Source organism: Astatotilapia calliptera, chromosome 5 (assembly GCF_900246225.1).
Source record: "Astatotilapia calliptera chromosome 5, fAstCal1.2, whole genome shotgun sequence".
Taxonomy (NCBI): Eukaryota; Metazoa; Chordata; class Actinopteri; order Cichliformes; family Cichlidae; genus Astatotilapia; species Astatotilapia calliptera.
In genome coordinates this window covers 9,304,331-9,330,299 of record NC_039306.1, presented here as the reverse complement: position 1 = coordinate 9,330,299, position 25,969 = coordinate 9,304,331, and the positions used below count along the sequence as shown (strand labels likewise).

Genomic DNA, 25,969 nt, shown 5'->3' with positions numbered 1-25,969 from the left:
ACCTGAATCTGTAAAGGGGAATTAATCACTGATTACTACACCTGATGGCAAAGCCACACTTTTTCTTCTTGTTTCCTTGTCTAGTAACAATGTTACTGAAATGTAAAACTTTTACTCCTTTTTACTCATATTTTTGTATGCAGTTTGTTTAGCTGATAATGTCGCATCTGTTAATATGACTAAATTTCTGTTCAGAGTTTTCATTGGTCGAGTATAAATGGTACAAAATGATTTCAATCATTCTCTGGGATTGTGGTTATCATGTTGTGTCGTCTTGACTATAGTTGATTTGTTCATAGCTTGCACACCATCTACCTGCACCCCCTACATTAGTTTCACAACAGAAGATTGTGATTATTAGCAAAACATTAAATAACTGAACATAACGTGCATCCGTAGTCTTTCTTTTCTCTTCAAACGTCTGTTTGCTTTATTTAAAATATGTTTTCACTTTTAGTTTCTTGACAGTAATGAAGCATAAAGTAGACTGTTTTTCGCCCTTTGACCCCACTCCGTCCTCACGGAAATGGCCGCGGGTCTGGGCCTGTTACATTCCTCAATGGTTACTTATGGTTGCTAAGCAACCTCAAACGCCTCGGGGAGAGGAACAGAATGGGACAGGACCTGAAGCGATACCTGACGAGATCCGTCCACACTGTACCTGGAGATATTTTTGCTGATCGCTTCTTACTGAACCTCACTGGAGATGTGGGCCGTTAGTCAACTGCTGCTGTCATCTTGTTGTTAAGGTGATGTTAGCCATCGAGGTCCTGCTGTCGTACTTCTAAGTAAACGTTGAGTGTTTGCGAAGGAGACCGGAGCGGCTTTGTATTTTACATTAGTTTGATCTCTTACACCTGCCAGCTGCTCGGTAGTGATTCTTGAGACATGGGGTCAGAGTCGGTGAAGGTGGTGGTCAGGTGCAGGCCCCTGAATGACAGGGAGAAGGCGCTCAGCTGTAAGATGGTGCTGACCATGGACCTGCAGCGCTGCCAGTGCTTCATAGAAAAGCCAGGTGCAGTGGATGAGCCACCTAAACAGTTCACCTTTGATGGGACCTACTATATTGATCAAACAACTGAGCAGATGTACAACGAGATTGCTTATCCTTTGGTTGAGGTAAGCTTGATTTTATTACCAGCCTGCAGAGCTGGGCTCTATAAAAGAAGCACGCTTGTCACTGGACACCTTCAGCCTAACATCAGTAGCCTATATCTAATTCCTAATGAATGCAGGCGTCATTGTGAATACCCTTTGCTCACCTCAAAATTAAATAAAATTAAAAATGTCACTTTTACAGGGTGTGACTGAGGGATACAATGGGACAATTTTTGCTTATGGACAAACTGGAAGTGGAAAGTCTTTCACCATGCAAGGGGTGTCTGAACCTGCAACCCAGAAGGGTGTCATCCCGCGGGCCTTTGAACACATCTTTGAGAGCATTCAGGTGTGTCTGTTGACCACAGTGATCTTGTAGCTTGCAACATGCATACGTAATATTATGCTCTTAGTTTTTGTCTAGGCTCGTCTCAGCACTGATAGAATAATTATATGTTTTATCTCGTGTGTGCAAGCTAGTGTGCAGAAAATACGAAATTCCTGGTGAGGGCCTCCTACTTGGAGATTTACAATGAAGAAATCCGAGATCTTTTGGGAAGCGATGCCAAGCAGAGATTGGAGGTGAGTCCCTGCTTTTTAGATAAACTAAACAGGCTACACTGTATCAGAAGAAGCCAAATGGATTATTGTTCTTTGGTTAGTACAGCAAGGTGAGTGTGCTGTTTTCTGCACAGTACTGTACCTGTTGCCATGGTGATTTAAACGCACAGTTGATTCCTTAAAGGTCAAGGTGTTGTAACAGGGTGACAGACTAGCTGATTGTGCGTATGTGTGTGCTTTGTGTGGCTGATGAATGCCTAGCTGAAAGAGCACCCAGAGCGTGGGGTATATGTACGGGACCTTTCCATGCACACTGTGCACAGTGTGGGAGAGTGTGAAAGAATCATAGAGAAAGGCTGGAGGAACCGCGCAGTGGGCTACACGCTGATGAACAAAGACTCCTCACGCTCCCACTCAATCTTCACCATCCACCTGGAGATCTGCAGCACTGGTGAACTTATAATATCTTTGTCATCACTATATCTGTTCAGTCTGTGCTGATATTCTTCTTTTGAATGTGATCCTCTTATATCTCCTAATGTCATCAGCACTTTACCATCAGTTATTTTTGTTCTGTGGCACTATATCTTTAAATTTGATAGTATATGAATCTCCTTGTTAATAGTTTGCATATCCTGCCTGTGCTTGCATGTAGTTTTCAAACCATTGAATAAAACATACCAGGTTAATAAAGGTAAATAATAAGGCTTTGTAACAGTGTTGAATGTTGCTTGCGTTTCCTGTGTCAACTCAAATTCTCAGATTCATCTGACCAGGACCATCTACGGGCAGGAAAACTCAACCTTGTGGACCTGGCAGGAAGTGAGCGTCAGTCTAAAACTGGTGCTACCGGCGAGCGACTCCGCGAAGCCACAAAGATCAATCTTTCCCTCTCGGCCCTGGGAAACGTCATCTCCGCCCTGGTAGATGGACGCTCCAGATACATCCCCTACAGAGACTCCAAGCTGACCAGGCTGCTGCAGGACTCTTTGGGAGGAAACACCCGCACCCTGATGATCGCCTGTCTTTCGCCCGCAGACAACAATTATGAGGAAAGCCTAAGTACGCTGCGATATGCAAACCGGGCCAAGAGCATCCAGAACAGGCCTCGCATCAACGAGGACCCCAAGGATGCTCTGCTCCGAGAGTATCAGGAGGAAATCAAGAAGCTGCGGGCGCTCCTCACAGGCCAGCTGAGCACTGCTGACCTTTCAAGTAAATTTTTATAGAAAAACAGCATGCTTTTTTAGCTTAATATTCCTAAATCTACACATAGCCTCTTTTAGATGCAGAGAAATATTTTATTTTCTTGCATGTTGTCTTTCTTTAATTACCAGTGCTATAAAAAAAACACTTTTATTTAAAATGCAGCTCTGCTGGCTGGTCAGTTTTCTGAGTCATCCCCTGCTGTGCCCTCAAGGCCACAGTCCACCCCCACTGAAGAAAGGAAGGAAAAGATTAAAGAGGCAAACATGGACCAATCCCACACAACAATTTATCACTTCAACTTTAAGCAAACATTGTATAAAGAGCCTGTGATTTATGATCTGTGTTCTGCTGTCTCTGCAGGAGTATGAGGAGAGGCTGGCCAAGTTGCAGGCTGAATACAATGCAGAGCAGGAATCCAAGGCGAAGCTGCAGGAGGACATTGCTGCTTTGCGTTCCTCCTATGAATCAAAACTGTCCAGTCTGGAGAAGGCCCAAGTCAGCAGGGGGAGCTCTGTCCCCAAGAATGGTAACAGCACATCCTGTGCCAACAACAGAACAAAAGTTTTCCGCTGTTGGATTCTCCCCATGTATGCTTCTTTGTATTGTGCTGCTTCTCTACATTAGTGGGCGCCAGCTGTACATCCCAGGTTGCTTTGGAAGAACTCTGCATGAGCACTGATCCCATGTGCCACAGTACAGTTGAGGAAACCTCCCAGACTAAGGTAGTGTCCAGCCCCACTTTCCATAAAGATCACTCCTCTTCAAATCATATTTGTATCCTGAAACAAGGTAACAAGGCAATCTTATGTAGGCAAAATGTTGAATTTTATTCCCTCATGTTGGCGAGCAAGCTTTCCGAAAAAGATCCAGATAGAGCTGGACTCTTGGAGTCTTCTGATGCAACTGCACCAGGGCCTCTAGACCAGAAACACGTCCTGGAAAGGTTTGCAGGCTTCTGTTCTAATCATGGAAACTTTCCTTAACATGAACACTTCCTCAGATTCATAGCTATGATTTTATTATTATATATGATATGTCTTAATCAGCCGATCCATCTAATTTCTACTCCTTATGGGTCTGGGTTGTGAGCATCTTCAACACTGTTCACAGGATACTGAACATATTGTTATGATGGTATCTACAATCTTCTTATCACACTCCATGATGAATGTGTCATACTTATGCTTGTGGCTACAAATGGAGTGGATAATCAGATTCCAGCTGTATATTTTTCTGTATGTACTTACCCTTGCATTCTTTTACATCATTGCATTCTTCTGTGTTATTACCATAATCTGGTAATTAGCAGAACAGTTATGTTTAACATATCATACATTGATGGTTACACTAGAATAATATAGCAAGAATTATACTAAGCACGCATCTATGCGGTGTCCTTGGTGTTCAATCTTTCCTCAGACTGCAGCAGCTGGAACAGGAGGTGGTAGGAGGGGAGCAGGCCAGGAACAAAGAGCTGCAACAAAGACAGCGGCAGAGAAAAAAACTTGCTGACCAGAGAAAAGCTCAGCTTGTCCATGCTCTGTCAGAGAACAGCGAGGAGAGCGAAAATGTGCTGCTGAATGTCTACAACTCTATCCAGGAAGAAGTCCATGCCAAAAACCAAATGCTAGTCAAAGTTCAGGGCAAGGTGAGTGGAAGCAGTTCGAAGGAGCTTACAGCAGATGCAAAATGCAATCTTTCTGTTGGGAGAAAGCATATGTGTTAAGGGTTTTCTGTACATTTCAAGGAGCGATCAGAAAGTTTGGGTTATCCACCCACAGAAATCTATTTCTCCTCCCTAAGATCTCCTTTTCATGCACCCCTGCTCTTGACAAAGTTTACTCCTTAAAAGTCAAATTTTGACAACAGTGCAAGTTCACCAGAATGGGATTGTACATTGCGAATTCATACCACACTTTCAGACTATAAATGCAGACTTGTGCGTTAACATCCTGGGGCATCTGTGGGAGAACATCCAGTGGAAAGAGCCTTAACAACAGCATCACCACACATTGAAAAGGCAACAGTTTTTCGGCCAGAAAAACCCAGTCTTTGCTCACCATCTTTCCTACGACTTTGTACAATTCTCCAAAATCAAGTTAAAGTATTATACTCCCTGTTTTGAAACACTGGGCAAGATCCAACACTCATTGTAGAGGCACAAGTACAATGGACTTCCAAAATAGTGATACCAAAATAACAGCAGCGGTCTGGAGATGTATTAGAAGGTGACTTTGACTAAATTTAAATTGGGCAATTTATTAACTTTTTTAACCTGGAAAAATTAGGTTATCTCTTCAGGGATTTACTAATTTGGTGTGTTAAAACGGTTCTCTCTTTGAATGTCAACCCCTACATATGACACGTTTTTAACAAGTGGGTTTTAGCTAGTTTTCTCATGAATAACATGCTTCGTCACTGTTGCAACAGCTGAAAGCAGCCAAACTGGAGATCCGTGACCTGCAGGCAGAGTTTGAGGTGGAGAGGAATGACTACCTGGCGACTATACGCAGGCTGGAGAAGGAAGGGCAGCTCCTGCACAGCCTGCTGGAGCGTATGGTGCCTCTGGTGCGCCGTGACTGCAACTACAGCAACCTGGACCGCTTGAAGAAGGATGCTGTCTGGGACGAGGACAGCGCCACCTGGAGACTGCCAGATGTGATGGTGCAGAAAACAACACTGCCTTCAGGTGGGGTATAATACGGTATGTAAAAAAAAAAAAGAAAAAAAGAAAAGTGAAAGCTTTTTTTTTTTTTTTGACAAGACAGTAAATCTTGTTTGTTTTGCAAATTACTTTCCTTAAATGTTTATTAATCACATTCTTTTTCTTAGCAGTGACTCCAAAAGCTTCAGCTCGCAGAGGCTCAGGTTCTGATGCTGGAGAAGCATTTACGGTGTGTTTGCATTTCATGCATAGGCTTTTACTTGACATACACACATTCTAGCAGGATTAGAGGCCATTTGATGGATTGATTGATTGAATCTTTATTTTGAACATGTTGAAAAAGTACAACAAAATAGAATTAAAAGAGACAAATGAACAAAGCAAAACAAAAGGAAAACGAGCAATCACAACTCCAAATAACTTTCATGTTCAAAAAGGAGCAGGAAGAAGCATAAGCTTATTTAATCCCACCCCTTTTCCACTATCTAGTATCAATAGACTACAGAAATACTTCCTTGCAATTACATTATATGTCATGTGTATTTATTTTTTTTTTTTAAATATATATACATATATGTTTCTATCTATCCATACATACGTATATACACATATGCACATATACACATTTGCAATAACCCCATTAACACCTCAAGGATACACAACCTACAAATATATATATATACCCATACCAACATACCCGTGCACCCGCACACACATGAAAATATTAGACAAGAACACCCTATCAAATCTCTACCTTTTCCCTGTACCCTGTAAAAACCATATCCTTAAACCGCTTTTTAAACTGCGCCATGCTCGGACATTGCTTCATATCTTTACTTAGTCTGTTCCACAGCTTCACTCCACACACAGAGATGCAAAAACTTTTTAATGTTGTATGGATACGAGGATGTTTTAAATTTAATTCCCCCCTCAAATTGTATCCCCGTTCCCTTTTAGAAAACAGTTTTAGAATATTGTCAGGAAGCAGGTTATTTATTGCTTTATATATAATTTGTGCTGTGAGAAAATGAACCAGATCTGTGAATTTTAGAATTTTTGATTTTAAGAATAGTGGATTTGTATGATCTCTGTAACCAGTTTCATGGATTATCCTTATGGCCCTTTTTTGTAATATAAAGATTGATGATAGCGAACATTTGTAAGTATTGCCCCAAACCTCTGCACAGTAATTCAAATACGGTGCAATCAGGGAACAATAGAGAATGTGGAGTGATTTGTGATCCAGAATGTGTTTTATTTTACTCAAGATTGAAACACTTCTTGAAATTTTGTTATGTATATGATTTATATGAGACTTCCAGTTTAATTTGTCATCTATAATCACACCAAGAAACTTATGTTCAAGTACTCTTTCAATTTCCACACCATCTACATGAATCTGCATTTGTGCATTTCTAAGGGAATTCCCAAATAAGATTATTTTAGTTTTACTTAGATTTAGCGATAGTTTATTCCTGTTAAACCATTTTTTAATTTTGCACATTTCTGAAGTAATTGTATCCAGCAGCTCCTTTAGATTCCCCCCAGAACAAAAAATATTTGTGTCATCTGCAAATAATACTAATTTTAATATACCAGATGCCTTACAAATATCATTTATATAAACAATAAATAATTTTGGACCCAGTACAGAGCCTTGTGGAACACCACAAGCAATGTCCAAGCATAATGAGGAATGGACACCCAGCTTCACAAATTGTTTCCTGTCACTTAAATAATTTTTCACCCATTGCAGTACAACCCCCCTGATCCCGTACCGTTCCAGTTTATTAATTAATATGTCATGATTGATTGTGTCGAATGCTTTCTTGAGATCCAGAAATACTCCAGCTGCATACTGTTTCTGATCTATAGCATTCGTAATCTCCTCAATTGATTCGATTAATGCCAGAGATGTTGATCTTTTTGATCTGAATCCATATTGACTGTCAGAGAGTAATTTATATTTATCTAAGAATTTGTCTAATCGTTTATTAAACAGGTTTTCTAGGATTTTGGAGAATTGTGGTAGTAAAGAAACAGGCCTGTAATTTGTGAAGTGGCGTCTATCCCCGGTTTTATACAGCGGCACAACTTTAGCTATTTTCATTTTGTTTGGCACTTTTCCCGTCTGAAATGATAAGTTGCAAATATATGTTAGAGGTCCTACAATTCCTTCAATGACCTTCTTGACGATTTTCATGTCAATATCATTACAATCAGTAGATGTTTTATATTTACACATGTGTACAATGTCAATTATTTCTTTTTTCCTCCACTGATGTGAGGAACATTGAGTTACGGTTCCTATCAATCAGGTTTTCACTACAGTCTACTGATGGCAGTGACTCAGGAATTTGTTCTGCCAGTTTTGGTCCAATATTTACAAAATAATGATTAAAGCTGTTGACCTTATCAGCAGTGTTTTCCATAATATTGCCATTGTCGATAAAGTATTGTGGATAACTTTGTTGTCCAGAATTATTTTTAATGATACCGTTTAAAACATCCCATATTCCCTTCATATTATGTTTATTGTTGTTCAATATTTTACTATAATACTCCTTTCTACATACACGTATAATATTGGTCAACTTATTTTTGTATTTTTTATATTTATTTTCAGCATCTTTTGTTCTTTGTTTTAGGAATTCCCTATAGAGTGTATTTTTCTTTTTACATGCATTTTGTAAACCCTTAGTGATCCATGGTCTATCTGAATATTTGTGCTTTCTGTTGTATTTTATTGTTGGACAGTTTTTATCGTACAACTCCATGAATATTCTTAAAAATATGCCATATGCAATATCAATATCAGTTTCTTTGTACACATTGTCCCAGTCCTGATTTAATAGATCGTTCTTAAGTGCATTCATAGTTTCTTCTGTCCTTACACGTCTGTATCTCAGTTGTTCTTCATGCTGATTTTTCTTACAATTAGTGTCATAAACTGCAAAAACTGGTAGGTGATCACTGATGTCATTAATTAATATTCCGCTCACAATGTTGTTTTCCATATTGTTAGTGAAAATATTGTCAAGTAAGGTGGCACAATGTGGTGTATTTCTGCTAGGCCGGGTTATTTTAGGATGTAAACTCAAACTGCACATAGTGTTTAGGAATTCGTCGGTCATTTTATGCTTTTTCGGATTCAACAGGTCAATATTAAAATCACCACAGATAAACATAACTTTTTGATTTGTTTTAGAGAATATTTCCTCTATGAAGTCATTAAATACTTGAATACTAGAGCCAGGTGTTCTATATATACAGCTAATTATTACATTTTTCCTCTTTTTCCTTATAAATTTCAATTGTTATACATTCTAATAAATTATCAATTACAGTTGTCATACTTTCTACCACCTTGTAATTTAGGTTTTTATCCACATACACAGCTACTCCCCCTCCACTCTTGTTCCTTCTATTTACAAAATTCACTCCAATGTCTTGATTAACTAAAACAGCACTTCATTTCTGTTTTAGCAGGTGGAGGAGGACAGGTACAAGCAAATGCTGGACAGAAGTGACAGTGAGAATATTGCCAGCAGCTACTTCAAGTCAAAGAGGGTGAGCCAGCTCCTCGGAAGTGACACCGCAAAAGCCCACGGTGAGAAAAGAAACTGCGGGCTTCTAATTAGTACATATTACCAGTTAAATTAGTGAATTAGCTCTGCTGTTGAATGCTATTTCATTTTTATTTAGCAACATATTTGTATGCTGTGATCTTGTGTTTCTGCTTTTCATTAGAACCTTACTGGCAGGAACAAAAAATAATCACGTACTACACTTAATACTGTTACAGTAAACTTTTGTATTGCATTTGGGAAGCCTTTTCATTAGGTTATCTCTCTGAGCATTTTAAGTTTTGGCTTCTTTTTTACCTTTTTTGTATATTTTATATTTTTACTTATTGAGACCATTTAGTTTTAGATTAGTTAGATTTTTCTTCTTTTTCACTTTCTTACTTTTGTTTAGTTTTTACTGTTGTCTGTCTTTTCTCCTGCTGCCGTCCCCTCTCCTCCGCTAGTTAACGTGGCAGGCCACCTCTCCATGAGCGGCTCTAACATGAATCTGTCTGTGAGCTCAGACGCCATCCTGCCTCGCCCCTTCCGTCTGGAGTCGCTGGATGTCCCAGTGTCCAACGGTAAAGTGAAGCGCAAAAAAAGCAAATCTCACATCCATAATGAGGCGACTTAAATGGACTGTGACCCACATATTTGCAGTTTTCTACAATGACACTTTTGATGACTCATCAAAAAATAAGTGTTGTATATGTATATCTGACTGTGAATCAGTGTATGCTTTTATGACGGCTGCTATCTAGATTTACACAGGACCCATTTATTGCCGATGTTACAAGTCCATTTGCGTCATGAGTTTTTAATTATTAATGTTAATTTTTAACTCATTGCTACCTACTGTATGATGCTTCCTCGGTTTTTCTTTTCTTTTTTGCACAAGACATAATTTAATGTTTGTTTGAGTTAGGTTCTTTAATATTAAAATATTTGCATTGTAATGTTGCTGATTTCCTTTTTTTTACCCAGCATTTAAAATACTTGTCAAGAACAGATGACATCAAATTAACTGATGTCTCATGTGTTTAATTTCAATTACTTTACAAAAAAGCCATTAAAACTTGACTCCAGTGTATTATAAACAGTAGTAAATAATAATATATAAAATAATATCAGCCTGCATGTCAAACTGTAGTACTCTGCTGTCACAAATGGATCAGGAAAGCTGTTGTCAAGGCAGCAGTATGCTAGGATATGGTTATCTCATATTACACATCATCTCTGGTCACCAGTGTGGGTTTTGGTGTGATGTTAATTAGTAGATTCTTTATCTAAATGCAAATAACATATGTGAGACAGAAAGTTGTTGTTGCAGTTTTTAATCATAAGAATTAAATATTGAAAAGTTTATTATGATGTCAGTCCTCTTAAGGTTGCAGGACATGCAGAAACAAATGCTGTTTAACTCGATCCTTCCTGCAGCTGTGACTATCTTATTTCTCATTTTGACACTGGCTTGATTTCTTTGTCTGTTGCTTAATGTTGCTCGCAGACAACATTAAGCAACAATTAAGACACTAGCAGACAACTGTGTCCGTTTCAGAGTCTGACATCATTTATTGTGGCGACACAATAGACATAGACACGGATACCTTTTGGCAGACCTGCTGCTTTACTGAGCGATAACACAGCTCTAATATCCTTCTGCAATAATTAACCACGAGCTAATCTGGGCTCTTCAGGACCGTTGCATAACAGATATCATGCCGTTCAAATAATCCATCAGGAGAAATTAGAAGTGTGACATGTGAGTGTTACAAGAAAATAGAGACAGGGAAGTGCTGGGCTACTAAGTTTGCACAGAGGTGGAGCTAGAGATAATAGGATTATGGACGAACGGCTGAGCAGGCTTTTCCATCATCTGAGTGGTGTGTAAGATGAGCAGTATGGCTGATAGCCTTTCTGTAACAGGAGAGAGGTAAAGACTGCAGGGATACAGTCATAAAGCTTTGCCTCGGGGATCTGTGGGTTCGCTTATTAATCAAGACATTCAGGCTGAATATAGACAACCACAGCTTGGATTCCCATGTGCTGAAATGTCCTTGGGCAAGACTCTGCCATCACTGATGTGAATGAAGAGTAACAGTAGGGTTAACACTCAAAACCAACCTCATGTATAGTGTTGGTTGTTTTTGCTTTTTGAACAGAGCCAAATGGACTGGTGTAATCTGGAATGTTTATCTGCAAATATTAAGATTTTATTATTTAAAGAGGAGAAAGAATTAGGAAATGAATGCAAGTGGCCAAAATGACTTTTCCCATGAAGGTTAGTTACGCTCAGCCTTAGATACAGGTTGAGGAAGTGAGGTGTACCAGTTGAGATCATTCAGACATTATAATGCCTCCTGGACCCCTTGTTTTGGAGGTTTTCTGGACATATCCAACTGGGAAGAAACCCTGTGGAAGACACAGAGCTCACTGGAGAAATTATATACACTATATGGACAAAAGTACAGGGCCACTATAACTTATAGTGCATAATGGTAGTGCGTATCTATGACGACCAGTGCTGGCAATCTCCATCAAAACCAAATGGCTTGCCGTGAACAAAGGAACGTAGCGCTGAGAAGATGCATAATGTGAGTGTAACACACACATACAGTAAGTACTTGGCTAAGGAAACTCATGGAGGAGGTTTGAAGCTCATTGGTGATGTTTGCACGCAACCTGCCCTAGCACTCTGTGACCTCGATCTGCAATGTAGTCTGGGGTGCTGCTATCACGGCCCAACTTCCAATAAGGAAAAAAAAGATGGCTTAAAATGCAGTATATTAGATAAAAACTTTATTTTCAGTGACATTTATATCAATGGTGGAATAGACACAAATAATTAAATGGTTGTTTTTCGTTTCATATTTTCAGTGTTACACAATGAAGGCTGTGTAACACTCTTTAATCTACTGTACACTGTAAAAAAAAAAAAACAGTAGTAGAAAGAAACTGAAGAACGACTGGTGCATGAGTTCTTGTGTTGGACATAAGTATTGAAAATTATCCCGCAAAACTTGAAAAAAAAATGCTAGAATATTAAAAGACTGCATGAACTGATCTGGTGCTTTGAGGATTTGCTCTAAGAAAAATCAACATGCAGGCACATTTGTGATTTATAAAACAATGAGTAAGATATCAGTTCTGGCACACCCTTATCCGTGTCTTTGATTTAGTACCTGTGCCAATAGCCAATAGGGTTTAAATTTTATATAACAGAATTTTGTTAGGTTTGCAATACATTAAGATACTATTTTCATACACTGATGCTCTGGATTTAGAAAATTTAAGGTGCAGTTTCTGTTACTTCTGAGTGCATTTTTAATTGTATTTTTAATAAAAAAAAATGTCTTTAGATGACTATGTGTTGTATATTTTAAGTGCAGAACATAAGTGTATGGCCCTTTAAACGCTTCCTCTCCTGCTTTTATTTGACAAAGTGCCGTGTGCCAGATTTCCACTTAACGCTTTAACTCTCTTTAAGCTGATCGTGCGCTTGTGCTTCTTTCTGAGCATTGCATTTATGCCAGCAGGCATCTGCTCTTTCAGTCTTTTAGCAGTCCAAGCTTTTTGAGAGCCTCTTTTCGATCACCTCCCATCCCAGGCACCACCATCACGGTGTAGCCTACTGAGTTTGAGGTTTTCTGGGGTACTGGGGGAGCTGTTGTGGTGGTCCTGGTGGTTGTCACTGGTTTGGCTGATTTGATGCTTTGCGGTTCAGAGGTGTTTCCACTACTTCTACAGTTGTCCAGGGTGGCAGACTGCTCCAGATTAGCCGTCCTCTTCCCCTTGGATTGAGCAGGATGTGATGCAGACCCAGGCCGCTGGTCATGTTTGGTGTACTGACGCAAATTGGCACTGGTCTGCAGAGGCCTGTTATTGGACTCTTTTGGCACTTGAGCATTACAAAATGATTGGCTCCTTGATGGATTACTATTAGCTGGACCTCTTGTAAACTTGTCAGCTGTTACACCCAAGGAGGAGTTAGGTTTGGGTGTAGGCAGTGGGGTTACTTTATCATTTTCTGCCTCTTGGCCTTTCAGGAGGCCCAGCTTCTGCAAAGCTTCCACTCTCACCACCTGGGGATCAGCTACATTCTTGACACTGTATGAAGAATCTGATATTATAGATTCTTCATTTTGAGTTTTTGCAGATATGTTGGTGGGAAACTTTTTGGGTTTTGGGGGAACAACTGGAGGACCTTTCTTACACTTGGAAACCTCTGACTGGGATTTGTCTGATCTTTGGAGATTTCCAAGTGTTGGGCCTTCCACCGGGGCAGAATGGCGTTTTTCTGAGTCTATAGTATGATCAACTGTTGGGCATAAAGGGGTCTTCTTTGTGGAGGCACTCCTCTGCAAATGTACAAGTGCGTCGTAGGAGAGAGGTCCTCTAGGTAAAGGACCCTCAGCTGTCCTCACTGAGGGTTTTGTGGAAGGAGGTATAACATTAGCCTCTGAAGATGTTGGGCGAAAAACTGCTTTCTGGTTGTCTTTGTATCCTGGTTTGTTGTTTTTAGATGTAAACTGAGGCTTAGAGGAGGCGGTTTTGACTGCAGGAGTGCCTGGTTTAGTACCGAGTACAGAACAGGAAGTACTGCTTGCAACAAGAAGAGGGGTGGGAACCAGGTAGCTGTGCATGGGCCTGGCATCAAAATTTTTGTTGATTGGTTTCTGGTGATTGGTTGATGTCTGTGAATCTGGAAGTCAAACAAGTACACATTTATCACTAGAAATTCTGTACACCTACCTAGAGCATTTCACTAAATAATGTGTCACTAATTCTGCATCTGTTCCCAGAGATTAACTCACCATCAAGGTTGCTTTTGCTCATGGAAGCTGACAGATTAGCCACTTTAGTAGCAAGGTTGCTGGAGCTGGGCAGTTGTTCAGGCTCGTCATTGGAGACTCCGCTGTCCTCCTCAGTATCCAAAGACTCAATAGTCTCCTCCAAAAACATGAGACAGGCCCTCTCCTCAGCAGACAAGTGCTCCAGACTATCATCACTCTGAAACGCATTAAAACAGGGCTTTCATTTAGAAAAGAAATCCACAATGAGAGATAGAAATCCTCTCTAAGAAAAGAAATAGACTTTTAGCTTTTATGTTACAGCTGTTACAAGTATCGTTTTGCCTCACTACTTCAAGTTGTTTCGTATATGTTTTGTGCTATTACTAGTGTACATATTCTTAGATTGAAGAGGGTAAACTTGGTTACTTACGAAGCCAGAATTAACACTGACCACACTGTCACAGCTGCCAGCACTCTCCATGCCATTCATTGTCTCCATTCCGGTGTCACCTGGCCAGGTATCACTTATGGGCATCTTAGTGCCCTACTTATCCACAGTTAGTGACACACCCTGTTGTTTCAATCTGAAATACAGAATAAAATTACTATTGAAACTGTTCTTAGCAAAGTAAAAGATTTTTTTTTTTTTTAAAAAAGGGATATATTAATTATTCTCCACATTTTCCCCTGCTATTAATTCTTTATGGCCCTGTAGACCATTTTCAACAGCACCATAGAAAACACTGTCCTTCATAAGTATCTCCCTTACAAGGTTTTACCCCATAGATGCATTTGTTACCTAGTTTTAACCTTTTGTAGGAATTTCTTAACAGCGTATAAAGGTATCATTTGACAAATGAGTAAGGATGTTTTTCGATATCTTTTGTTTTATAATTCATAAAAAATCAACCAAATTGTTGAATAGAAAGCAAAATAGGTCATATTCGACGCTGTGATAATGATACATCAATGCTAATGACAATCATAGGCGCAGCTAAAACTTTTCCTGCAAAACAAATAAAATCAGGAAATATAAGTCAAGCCATTTTATACGCAAACAGCACAGCATTGACCATTGGGTCTGACCACGTTTCATGTAATTTCTATGTGCTCACATTGTCTGCTAACTGTAAAGGAATTTATTCTCTGGTATGTTGATAAAAAATAATTAAACATCTGTGCAGCATGACATCAACTAAGCGGCACATCTTCCAGATATGAAAGACAGTTTTATCTATAAATGGCAATCAGCACCAAAGGACTGTGTTCATATCCAGATCACTATTGCTAACTACCTTTTAAAACAGTCAACTATAAAAATAAGCGAAGCGTACAGCTTCATCAATCAGAGATGAAAATTATTCTGTGGTTATTTGAATGATATTGGTCTTATAACAGTATAACTGTAATCCTGTGTGTACACTATGGTTGAGTTGATGTTAGGTATTTGAGTCAAAACTGATAGATAACATTGTGCACAGAAAATGTATATAAACTTTATAATATCCAAATATGACCTGCATAACTGTGGACTTCATACCTGATCATGCAGCTAAAGAACAGCAAGGGCACAGCTTTATTGTAAGCACTGAAATTGACAAATGCAGGTTATCATAGCTCGGTGAGCTTCTAGCAGATATCTAACTAGTCCTCTTACTACATGTGACTTGGATTACAACCTGCATGCCACTCCTAATCTCTCTTTACCGGATCAATTTCAGAGGGAGTGGAAGGCAGAAGCAATCAGTCTCCTGAAGGCTATATGACACCTGTTTTAAAAAAGCAGTTTCAGCTTTGTATTTGGAAATTTTGTTCAATGTTTCGTTTATATGGGTATAGTAGCGTAGCTGCAATTTGAGAATAAAGGAAGTCCTGTCTGGACCTGGTGAAAAGAAATTCACTTTTGGATAAGTGTCAACACCTGAGATGCAAGGTCTGCCAAATAGGGCAGTGGAGGCACAAAAGCACTCCTGTCCACTGTTCGTGGTTGGCCATGCCATCCCATCCCTTTAAAATTGTAAAAATCCCTATGGCCAGATCAGTACGCAAAGTCCCAGGTCAGGATATGAATCTGAACAATGTAAGCTTAAGTGTTAACGTTTATTGTGATTTTTGACCGGCTTGAAAAACCTTTTCACATTTGTCGTTTTTATCTGCTTATTAGGTCCCAGTCACTCTGCTATAACCCTTACTCTGAAAAAAACAAAACAAATCATACTGTAGATAGATATGAACCCGAAGAACATTTAACAAAGTGTTATCTCTTTAAGTGAGTTACACCTATCCTATCAACAGTAGGCAAAAACAAAAACTGGGCGAGTTTAGCTATCACAAGACTATGATGCACAAGTCAAAGCAATAAACTGCTGTGTCAGATTCTTTGGAAAATGTGGTGCAATGACAGCGTTGTTTTCATTGTGGCTGTAAAAGAGCATCTGGCTAAGTTTTTATTACCTTCGATGAATTCTGTGCAGGATGTTGTGTAATAGGGGTTATTATCATTTTCTCCACTGTACCCAGGCTTCAACCCACTTCCTTCACATTAATTACTGAATCCAAGCCTATCTTTTGTAACTAACATTATTAGCCCCAAACCGCCATAAAACCCCTTCACCGAAAAGTGTTTAAATACCGGTTGAGTTTAAGTCTAACACTTGACAAACAAAACAAAACATAAAATAACTGCCACGAGCAGTAAATTATTTAAATAGCATCCAATAAATGAAAAATATGCTAACTGTTCCTTACCCTATTTACAACAGAGCTTTAGTTTTTAAGTAAATATAGGCGTACCTGTCCGTGCACGGTCGTCTCTCATATCCTGCTCCGCGTGCAACTGAAGTCAAGGTGAGCGCGCAACTCAGAGACACCTGGAAGAGGGACTTTGTCCCTTAAGCTTCTAGCCAATCAGAAGCCACATCCTCCTTAAGCCCCGCGAGTCCTCGTTTTCATTTTTTTTTTAAACAAACAAATGTAAACCATTGCTGTCTCTGTCTGTCAGACGTATGCTGCCAGGACGGCTCGTTACTGGAAGTAATTCAAACATTTAATGCTCTTCCTCCATGTATATATGTATTAAAGTATTCTTTATGTTTTTATTTTTTGGGCGTCAGGCTTTGGGTAAGCATTTAGGAAATATCCTCTAAAAAGTGTTGACTAAAAAGATAGCGCTTCACATATTTTTTTCAGTTAACTTTATTATTGTTATTATTATTGTCGTTCTTCTCCTTAATTATTATTAATGTATTTATTAGGAAAGAGAACAGGTGCTGTTTACTACAGTGCTGATTCAAACAGCACAGACGATGCATAGCTAGAAAGTTACATTTCACTGATACTGCACGAGTGATCTGGGTGGGTGTGTGTCGGTGGGGTGGTACTACGTGATTTTAAGTAATTAAGTGATGCAGTTAATCATTACTTGTTCATGCAGCAGTACACCACCTTCAAGCTTTACAAAGGGTCGCTACAGCGTTTAGCTCAGAGGCTATACCACCTAAAAGGCATCCTAAAGGGGCTTCCTATAGTGTCGTGGTATAACACCCACGGTTCGATCCTGGAAGACACAACCAGGTTAAAATTTGCCAAACCAAATACGCAAATACTTCCGAGCCCAATCCATTCAGTTCACTTCCTAATTAAGAAAAAGTTGCAAATTGAGCATGTAGGATCTGGGGAGTGAACAATTTAAGTGTACTCAAAAACTGTTGCCAATTAGTTTAACAAATAAAAAAAGTCTATTTATGCAAGCGCTAACGCACTTTAGTTACCTTATTTGCTAACAAAGCTCAGATGTGGGACACAGCCAAAATCTCACTGCAAGCTGAAGTTAGAATTTCAGCTGGTGTTAACTTCCGTAAGTGGAGTGATTTTTTTTCCCTTCTTTTTTTGGTAGCTGTTGTTTGGGGGGGGGGGGGGGAGCGCTACACTGAACCAGTACATTTCTGATTCCTGCATGAATTGCATCCTTTATGCAAGTCTTGAAACTCACATAAACCAAAATAAGAAACTGTAAAGCTGTAAATGGGGTGTTGTATATGAAATATTTGTAGAGTTAAAGAGGTTTGTAGTGTTTTATGAAACATTAAAATATCACATTATTTAAAAGAAAAACACAAAAACTAATTCCTAGGCTGTGTGTGAGCTTTGTGTTTTGTAGCAGTGGTAGCTGCTACTGTTGGTCAAACAGTAAGTAAATTAATCCTAAATCCTATTATGAAAGGGTAGATGTTCCTTAAAATAACATGCGGGTAGTGTAATCCGACAATGATGGCACAGGACTAGGGTAAATTTGCCAGTTGGGATTTATTTTTAGTAGCAATGCACTAGATAAAGTCATAAGATAATAGAGTTGTCACAGTAATATCACAATAATTATTAATTAGCATTATCTATGTTACTTCCCATTTGTATTTATGTACAAAAAGATTCTAACCTTTAAATTTCACACTGCTTCTTTGTCCCCTTGCATCAAACCATTTAAAGAAAAATAGCTTAAAGATTTATTTAAAACCCATTAAAGCATGGCAGCAACAAAGTATCATCTCAGCTTGACCTGTCTCACAAGGGAAACTGAAAACTATTTAACTCTTTGTTAGTTTGTTTTAACTTGTTCTTCAAGCACTGCAGAATTTCAAATCATTTAGCCATGAGTAAACCCAGTATAGTTAACACAAAACAACTTTTACACATCCTATTTGCTATATTTTTTAATTGACAACACTGAAAAAAAAAAACAACAATCAAGTAAATCCAGTTTATTCTGTAGTGCTTTGTGTGCAACATTCACTGTTATTGTTAATCATGAGAACATGGCAAATACAAAATGCAACAAAGCCATTTCATGGTTTTATCAAGTTGATTATTCAGTTTTTACCAGCGTTTAAAATACCTAAGGTAGATGATGAGGTGGGATAAGGGGGGGAAAAAAAATCATACAAATAAATTGTTTTGTTTTTTTTTGCTTTCTTTAATTGATTACCGTCACCATCCGAATATGAACCAAAGTCAAAGTCCAGTCAAGGCTCCACTGTGAAGCTTTTGGCAACAATTCTGCAATCAAAGACCCGTCAAACACCATGTTTTGCCACAATGAGAACTAACCACAGTTATCAATCTCAAATCTTTGACTTTAAGTTAAATACAAGTGCTTTCTTCATCCTTATAGCCAGTGTATGTCAAAGAAATTAGCAAAGAGATAATGGATGATTAGCTTAAAATGTGAGAACAGACTCCTGTTGTGGGGGAAGAAAATAATTCATACAGTGAAACAGGAGTGGTAGTTTTTATAAAACATACAAAACACAGTAAACTAAATGTACCTTTACTTGTAATACATCCACCCAGAGCTATAAATGTAAGATGGAAATATTTGATGTTGATTAGCAAAGGACATTATGAGCAGCCTTTAAAAAGAAAAAAGATCTTAAAATACTGTATGCCTTACCTTGATTTGTTACAAATATAATGCTTGAATGGTTTTTCAAAGTATGCAGTCTAATTTAAACAACAAAAAACAGTTCTTACAGCATTTCAAACTTGTGCACTACAAAAAAACAAAGAAAAACACTCATCAAAACCTGCGGCACAAATATAGAAAAATGAGCTACAGATTTTGTAACGCGTTTTGTTTACAGCACCATAACTTTTTTTTGCCTTATTTAGTCAAGCCCACTCACAATCAATGTTGCAACCCCCCCCCCCCCCAAACAAAATAAAGGCCAATTTTGCACTTGCAGTATGATACTGTATTCAAAATTCATACCACCATTGATCTTGTTGACCAGAGCTCAAATCCCCCCCCCCAAAAAAAAACAGTGTATCTTTGAGCTTAATAATCAAGGGACAAATCATTGCATTTAATGTCTACGATGGACGCAGAGTAACAGAGAGATGCATTGGAGTCTGCAATGAGTTATCTGTTTGTTACGCAATCAGAACAAGCTGTGGCCTATGAAAGCTCAGATTTTTTTTACCTACATTTTGATACCTGGATCTTCTTTTAGTCGTCATATCCTTCTGGATTAAACAAATGGCCAAATTTTGAGTCACCCCAGTGCAGATTCAGAGCATGCAACTCAGAAAATATTGACAATATGAATGATCCATAATTATGCTAAAGTTATTGTACAAACCAAACAAACAAACAAATAAACAAACAAACAAACAAACAAACAAAAACAATGGATACTGAGGAGGTTAGAAGTGTGTCTGATTGATTTTTCATCAAGTAATCCTTTAGAAGAATCCTGCTTAGCATTAACTCAGGCCGCCTATATTGAACAGTTCAGATGTTTAAATTTAAGGAAATTAGTGGAAGAATTACTTACATCTGCCCCCAAAGTAATAAAAACATGCTACATAACCAACATGATAAATAACAGTCAAGCTTGCTGTGCCGTGTTTAAGACAAAAGTGAATGTGATCACATAACTGTGCAAATAATTCTTAGTGACCGTTTTAAAATTCTTTGTTCGCACATCTTTGTTTCGTCAAGGGTAAGTTCTGCTAATTTTCTGCATCGATAACACATCCTAAACTGTTTGGTTTATGAACTTGTCCATGAGTGTTCTTAACAGATCGAAACAACAACTAAGAATTTTTTGCATCCTGACCCAGTTTAAAGAGATCTGAATATTATGGTTTCTAACACTGGAGCACTGCAGTAGCATTTCTGACTGTAAGAACTGACAGTAGTTAAAAAGTAATACTGAACAGGTAAGAGGCGGAACACAGTACCTGCAGAATCTCCAAAGATGTTGCCAGATAATGTGAGGTAGAGGATCACAAAAGCAGACAGACCCACAGAGTTGCCAGACGCAGGGCATGGGGGTTGGTGGTTGTTGTATTTGTGAGAGAGGAAAAAGACAGCAAGACTTTCACACTTCACCAAAATTAGCGTGGCCTGTCTCCTTGGCATGCTCACGAGCTTCCTTTTGTCCCACCAAGCCTGTCTGACACACCATGCAGCGCAAGGCAAAGCGGTTAACGTCTGTGAACTGGCGCTTGCGGCGAGCCTCGTCTGCCAGCTCGAGGGCCTGGGCCAGGATTACGTCGTCTGTAGTCGAGAAGATAGTCTGGGGCGGGGTGTCGGATCCGGGGATCTCTTTCTGCAGCGGGTCGTAGTGGATGCCATCATAGATCAGCAACACGCGTTTGTGGTAGCCAGCATCCTCCCCAAATCTGTCTACTCGCACTGTCTGAGTATCCACTACGCAGATCTCACACTGGTAGAACTTAGACATGATGGATACCTCGATGGCTCCTCCCCAAGTGTCATCACGTCTTATCCAGGTGCAGTACTCCTCATTGGTTTTCCCCAGCACCGCTTCAGAGTAAGCTGTGGGGTCACTCGAGACTATCTGGGCAATGAGACCTCTCATTTCAGGGGCACAGGCGGGGTCGTATACGCCGCCTTCCACCACATAATAAACACTGGTGAAGAGGCAGGAGTTATCAGCTGGGACCACTCGGCGTGCCAGCATAGGTGAACCTTCGAGGTTAGGTCCTTTCGTTACAGCGGGACGATCCTGAGGCTTTGGCTTGTTTTTTTCCTCCTCAACGATGAGTGTGTCTCCTGTAGAGGACGACACACCAATGACAACACTTTTCATCCCAGTCAGACTTTGGTTTAGAAAAGGAAGAAGAAAACACATTGCCTTATGTATATCTGTCTGAATGGTACCTGATTATGTTGCACAGATGTCCCTAAAATGTCTATTGCATGCAAATAAATCAAAGACTCAGTAACTCAAAAAGTTCTGCTTCTAATATTTCTGACCACATCCCAAAACATTCCTTTTATTATAAGCAATTAAAAGTTGAAGTTATAAAGACTGCTTATTCTAAAATCATACTTAAATTTTAACCTGTCCTCACAGGTATATAAATTCTTGTATATACCCAGGGTGCCAAATGTGCAGCCTCCATACAATACAATTATATCCGGCCCGTGAGATAATTTCATATGTCAATTATTAAAAGTCCCCTTGGTATGTGGAAGTTGAATCTTCAACCCTGCTGAGAATCCATGCAGGCAGGGGTGGGACTATTTTGATGGGCACACCATGCGGCCAATCACATGCAAAGACAGACTGGGATCATACCATTATGTGAAGGAAGGGGGCAAACCTTCCAAAGACAGCAAGTGTAGCGTACAGATACATTTCAATGATATTGGAGACTTCAAAGTTGAGTGCAGAACTTATAAGATTCGGGGAAGCCTAAAGTGATACCCGTTTTTATTTTCAGTCATTTTCCACTGTGGAGGACAAAAAGTTTCAAACTTGCCCAGGGCTTAAAGCTTGTGTGTTTTCTCCCTAGTAGCAGCAAATGCATAAAAATAAGGCTTTTAGGAAAAATTGCTTCCTTGAAAAAGACTAAATTTACAGTACAGTGATGAATATTACATAAAATAAACTCTATATAAAGCCTCACAGGCCTGAATGTGCACTTGAAGCCATTTATAATTGTTAATATGTTTGATCTGCTGCTCACCACAAACAAGCATAAGCATACATTTTGGACTTTTAACTGTATTCCCATAAATTTTACAGCTTTTCCTACTGATCAAAAACCTCCCTTATGGCTATTCATAGGAAAAGTAACAAACAACTCAACAACCACTGAACAGCTAAAACAGCAGGTAAACTGATTCTGCAAAAAGAAATGCAGAGCATGGATCCCCACATTCACCCGAAATCGCACTTCCAAAGAAATTTCAACAAGAAAAACCTTTAAATATGTAACTTCTTTACATTGACAGAAAGGAGCAGTTTCACTGGTCTGGCCTGCTTACGATCAAAGTGGGCCGTGATGTAAAATGAGTTTGACACCTCTGCACTAGAGCATGTAATTAAAAGTTTTTAATTTGGTCCATGTTTTCTGCACATGTTGGATGCCTGCCAGCATACCTGATTTGATAGGGTAGTCCTTGAGGTGAGCCTCTCCGTTCCGAAGATCAAGGCTGGAGGGTGGGTATCCGACCATTATTTTCTGCACATCACAGGGGATACCAGTCAGCTCCTCCACCTTGCGCTTCAGCTCCTGCACGCAGGACTGATGAGTCAAGCCATGCATCAAGTGGCTCCCATTTTTGGTCTTACAGCGAAGCCGCAACATCCTGCCTGCAAAAAAGGTGATATCACATTAGTGACACTGCAAGTACCAGGTAAGAACTTTGTTAATCCACAATGGTTGTGTAGAGAGCGTTAGATATATTCCACATGTATGTTACAGATGAAGACCATTTCTAACATGTTGGAGTGCTAGACTGCTGCATACGGTGTTAAACCTGCGAATTCTGGCATCCTGTCCAGGGTAGGCCTGTGCGATATGACCAAAATCTCATATCCCGATATAAGAATTCTATCGTCCGATAACGATATAAATCACAAAAATGTAACATTTTCTGTAAATTCTGTGAATCTCGGGCAGCTCGACTTGCGGGAAGGGTTTCCAGCTGTGCGTCATGTAGCTGGAGTCCAGTATTTTAACAGATGCATGAAACTACACATTTTTAGACATAAGTTGTAACGGCCGCCGTTTTCTTTGTGAGTATTTATTACACGGCGTGCTGCGGAGGAAAGCCTGTTCTAACGTTTGAGTGTAAGGTTTATTTTTTAGCACCTGGCTGCTCTTTTTTACTTCTCATCCGTAAATAATCTGCTCTTTCACGTGATTCAGTTTATTTTGAAAAGTCTCAACAGGATCTTGAGCTTTATTGTGAAAGGTTTATGTGGAACATAAACAAACGGACACGCGATGGCGTTACCGTCATTGTTGCTAACCACAACGCATAAAAACAGGCGCTTGTCCGTCTGTAGTGTGGTTATATAAAATATAAGAGAACGAGAACTTTAATTAATATAGCCACTACAGTGACCATCAAAGCGATGAAAAAATATTGCCGTAAACAGTTTATTTTGCGACACCATGAAACAAATGATAGCATAAAATGAAACTATAGACTTTTTTATATCGTCATCCGATATATATCGTTATATCGAACAGCCCTAGTCCAGGGTGTACCCTGCTTCTCGCCCGAGTAACCAGGGAGCAAGCTCAGGATGTAGAGCAGGTCATCCACCAATTGCAAGGTTGGTGGTTCGAATCCTTGGCTAGTCCAGCCTGCATGTTAAAGTATTCTTGGGCAAGATACTGACCCCCAAGTTCCTCTCAGCTTCATCCATCAGAGTATTAATTTAGTTAGAAACCACTTAGGGACAGAAATAAGTGCTTGTGTGAATGAGGCATGTTGTATAGAGTAGAAAAGTGTTATAAGAACCAGTCCATTTAGCATTTTTAAACATACAGATTTAACTGGGGGACATAAACAGTCCTCTTCAGAAAGCAGGACCGTTTGTTGGAGTGTCTCACTAACAGGGTGACTGACACAAACTACAAGGTAGTGAAGCTTACTGCCAACAAAAAAACAAAAAGTAGGTAGGTGCCATGTGAGGTCCAGCTGCTGCAAATATACCCTCAAACTATCAAAAGTGTCCATTTATTACGAGTGGGAAATTCCAAACTCAAATGCTCACTGTGGGATAAGTAGTTTTCCCCAATCTGAATCTGTGTCTTCGAAGCCATTTCCCCGATGGGACTACAAGTGTGCCAATGTTGGCTCTTTAACTGATTTTAACATCGAAATCCTGCACTCATGTTGTTCGCCAATTTAATGGCTAATGAGGAAGGGACGTGTTTTGAGTCATACTGCAGCTGTAAGCTATATTAAGTTGAAAACGTAATATATTTGTTGGGCAATGCTACAGATAAGACTTTATGACTGGATAACCTACATTGTGCTCGTAGTTACATCATAATGCTGCCAACTAAACGGGCCACGCATAACAACTGAAGTGCTGATGAACAGAGTAAAAACACCTGACAGCGACATTGCTTTGTTTTGGTGTCTTTGTTCTGGCAGTTAACACATCACTCAACAGCAACACAAACGCAGGGTAAAAAAACCCCCCCAAAACATAAAGAGTCCAGTTTTTGAAAATGTAAGAAATCCGCCTCTTATTATCCATCAAAAACTGTCGGGTTGTCAGCGATAATTACTCTGAGACTGAATGAAAGGAGTTCAATTCATTTCTGCTAGCTAACCGTACCGTGTACTGTCTGCTAACGTTAGCATGCTAATCTGCTCGTTAACTTGGTCTTAATTGAACCGTTTTTCCAGGAATTTAGCTTAACCATTTAGAAAACCTGTTGCTTTCCGGTGACAAGTCTAACGACGACAAGGAGTACAAAATGATACGACAGCGAGACAAATTATTTGGCTGTCTTACCGTCTTACTACACTCCCTGCTCGCCACAGTGGGACGTATAGTACGTCAAAGCACGTGTAAATGACGCGATCACGCACTAGTGGCACGGTTTACGTACGTCTGCCTGGCGTACGCTGGAGAAGACGGTTATTTCGAAAACACATTTTGTCATTAAGCTCCTTTTCTGTATTGACATTTAATCAACAATCATTTGATTTTAAAACCAGTGCAGCCTATGACTGCGCAGTGTAGCTTCTTACAGTTCGACTTAGATTAGATTTTGAACCGCCGATCTTCTTGGATTAAGTCTTAAAGGCTGTAGTTATTTTATCTTAATCCACAAGTGTACTGAGCTACTCCACATTTCTTTATCATTTGCTAGGAAACATTGTGTAGTCATATATCGATATGTGCAAACATACATAGAAATAGAGTATATAACACAAGGTTTTTAGTGTTGTATATTATGGTTTGTACAATTCTAACGAGCTTGAAAGTGAATATTTGGTATGAGCAACTTTATTCTTCAACACAGTTTGAACTTAGGCAGATTTTATGTAATTTCTTCAAGTTGTCTGCAGGAATAGTTCTCCAAGACCGTTAAAGGACATTCTAAAGCTTTTCTATGGATGCTGGTTTTAGTGCAATTTCAAATACCTCACCCTTTTTTCATGTTGGCATCTTGACAGCTACCACTGAGACCATTTCTGATGAGGCTTCAGCGAACAGTAGATGCATCAAGTGAAGGGACAGATACACCTTTCAGGTCTTGTGTCAAACCATTGCTGGACACCCACCTCCAAT

The 25,969-nt window shown here is 39.4% G+C and overlaps 3 protein-coding genes across 13 annotated transcripts; 1 reads left to right on the top strand and 2 right to left on the bottom strand.

Moving 5' to 3' along the window:
- The first annotated feature begins 512 nt into the window (after positions 1–512).
- On the top strand, positions 513–10,018 carry kif17 (kinesin family member 17). Of its 7 annotated transcripts, XM_026167097.1 has the most exons (15): positions 513–749; positions 865–1,119; positions 1,301–1,447; positions 1,579–1,680; positions 1,921–2,110; positions 2,422–2,874; positions 3,031–3,125; positions 3,229–3,394; positions 3,493–3,590; positions 3,711–3,811; positions 4,288–4,516; positions 5,299–5,557; positions 5,701–5,762; positions 9,020–9,143; positions 9,564–10,018. In XM_026167097.1, exons 2-15 carry the CDS (start codon positions 889–891, stop codon positions 9,731–9,733), a joined length of 2,427 nt encoding a protein of 808 aa, XP_026022882.1. In that variant the 5' UTR covers positions 513–749; positions 865–888; the 3' UTR covers positions 9,734–10,018. The 7 variants fall into 7 exon arrangements, with proteins under 7 accessions (XP_026022882.1, XP_026022885.1, XP_026022883.1 ...); XM_026167100.1 differs by having other exon boundaries at positions 513–1,119; positions 3,720–3,811; XM_026167098.1 differs by having other exon boundaries at positions 513–1,119; positions 5,704–5,762.
- A 1,865-nt stretch (positions 10,019–11,883) lies between these two features.
- Positions 11,884–17,749, bottom strand: zgc:158258 (specifically androgen-regulated gene protein). 3 transcript variants are annotated; one of them, XM_026167090.1, is made up of 4 exons: positions 17,663–17,749; positions 14,323–14,476; positions 13,914–14,109; positions 11,884–13,801 (listed from the first exon to the last, which is right to left on the bottom strand). In XM_026167090.1, exons 2-4 carry the CDS (start codon positions 14,425–14,427, stop codon positions 12,648–12,650), a joined length of 1,455 nt encoding a protein of 484 aa, XP_026022875.1. In that variant the 5' UTR covers positions 14,428–14,476; positions 17,663–17,749; the 3' UTR covers positions 11,884–12,647. The 3 variants fall into 3 exon arrangements, with proteins under 3 accessions (XP_026022875.1, XP_026022876.1, XP_026022874.1); XM_026167091.1 differs by lacking the exon at positions 17,663–17,749 and adding an exon at positions 16,686–16,811 and having other exon boundaries at positions 14,344–14,476; XM_026167089.1 differs by lacking the exon at positions 17,663–17,749 and adding an exon at positions 16,686–16,810.
- Positions 17,750–18,634: 885 nt separating this feature from the next.
- On the bottom strand, positions 18,635–25,292 carry yod1 (YOD1 deubiquitinase). Of its 3 annotated transcripts, none has more exons than XM_026167094.1 (3): positions 25,187–25,292; positions 22,805–23,017; positions 18,635–21,468 (listed from the first exon to the last, which is right to left on the bottom strand). In XM_026167094.1, the coding sequence occupies exons 2-3, from the start codon at positions 23,010–23,012 to the stop codon at positions 20,771–20,773; spliced, it is 906 nt and encodes a 301-aa protein (XP_026022879.1). In that variant the 5' UTR covers positions 23,013–23,017; positions 25,187–25,292; the 3' UTR covers positions 18,635–20,770. The 3 variants fall into 3 exon arrangements, with proteins under 3 accessions (XP_026022879.1, XP_026022880.1, XP_026022878.1); XM_026167095.1 differs by having other exon boundaries at positions 22,805–23,013; XM_026167093.1 differs by lacking the exon at positions 25,187–25,292 and adding an exon at positions 25,007–25,143 and having other exon boundaries at positions 22,805–23,013.
- Between the last annotated feature and the right edge of the window lie 677 nt (positions 25,293–25,969).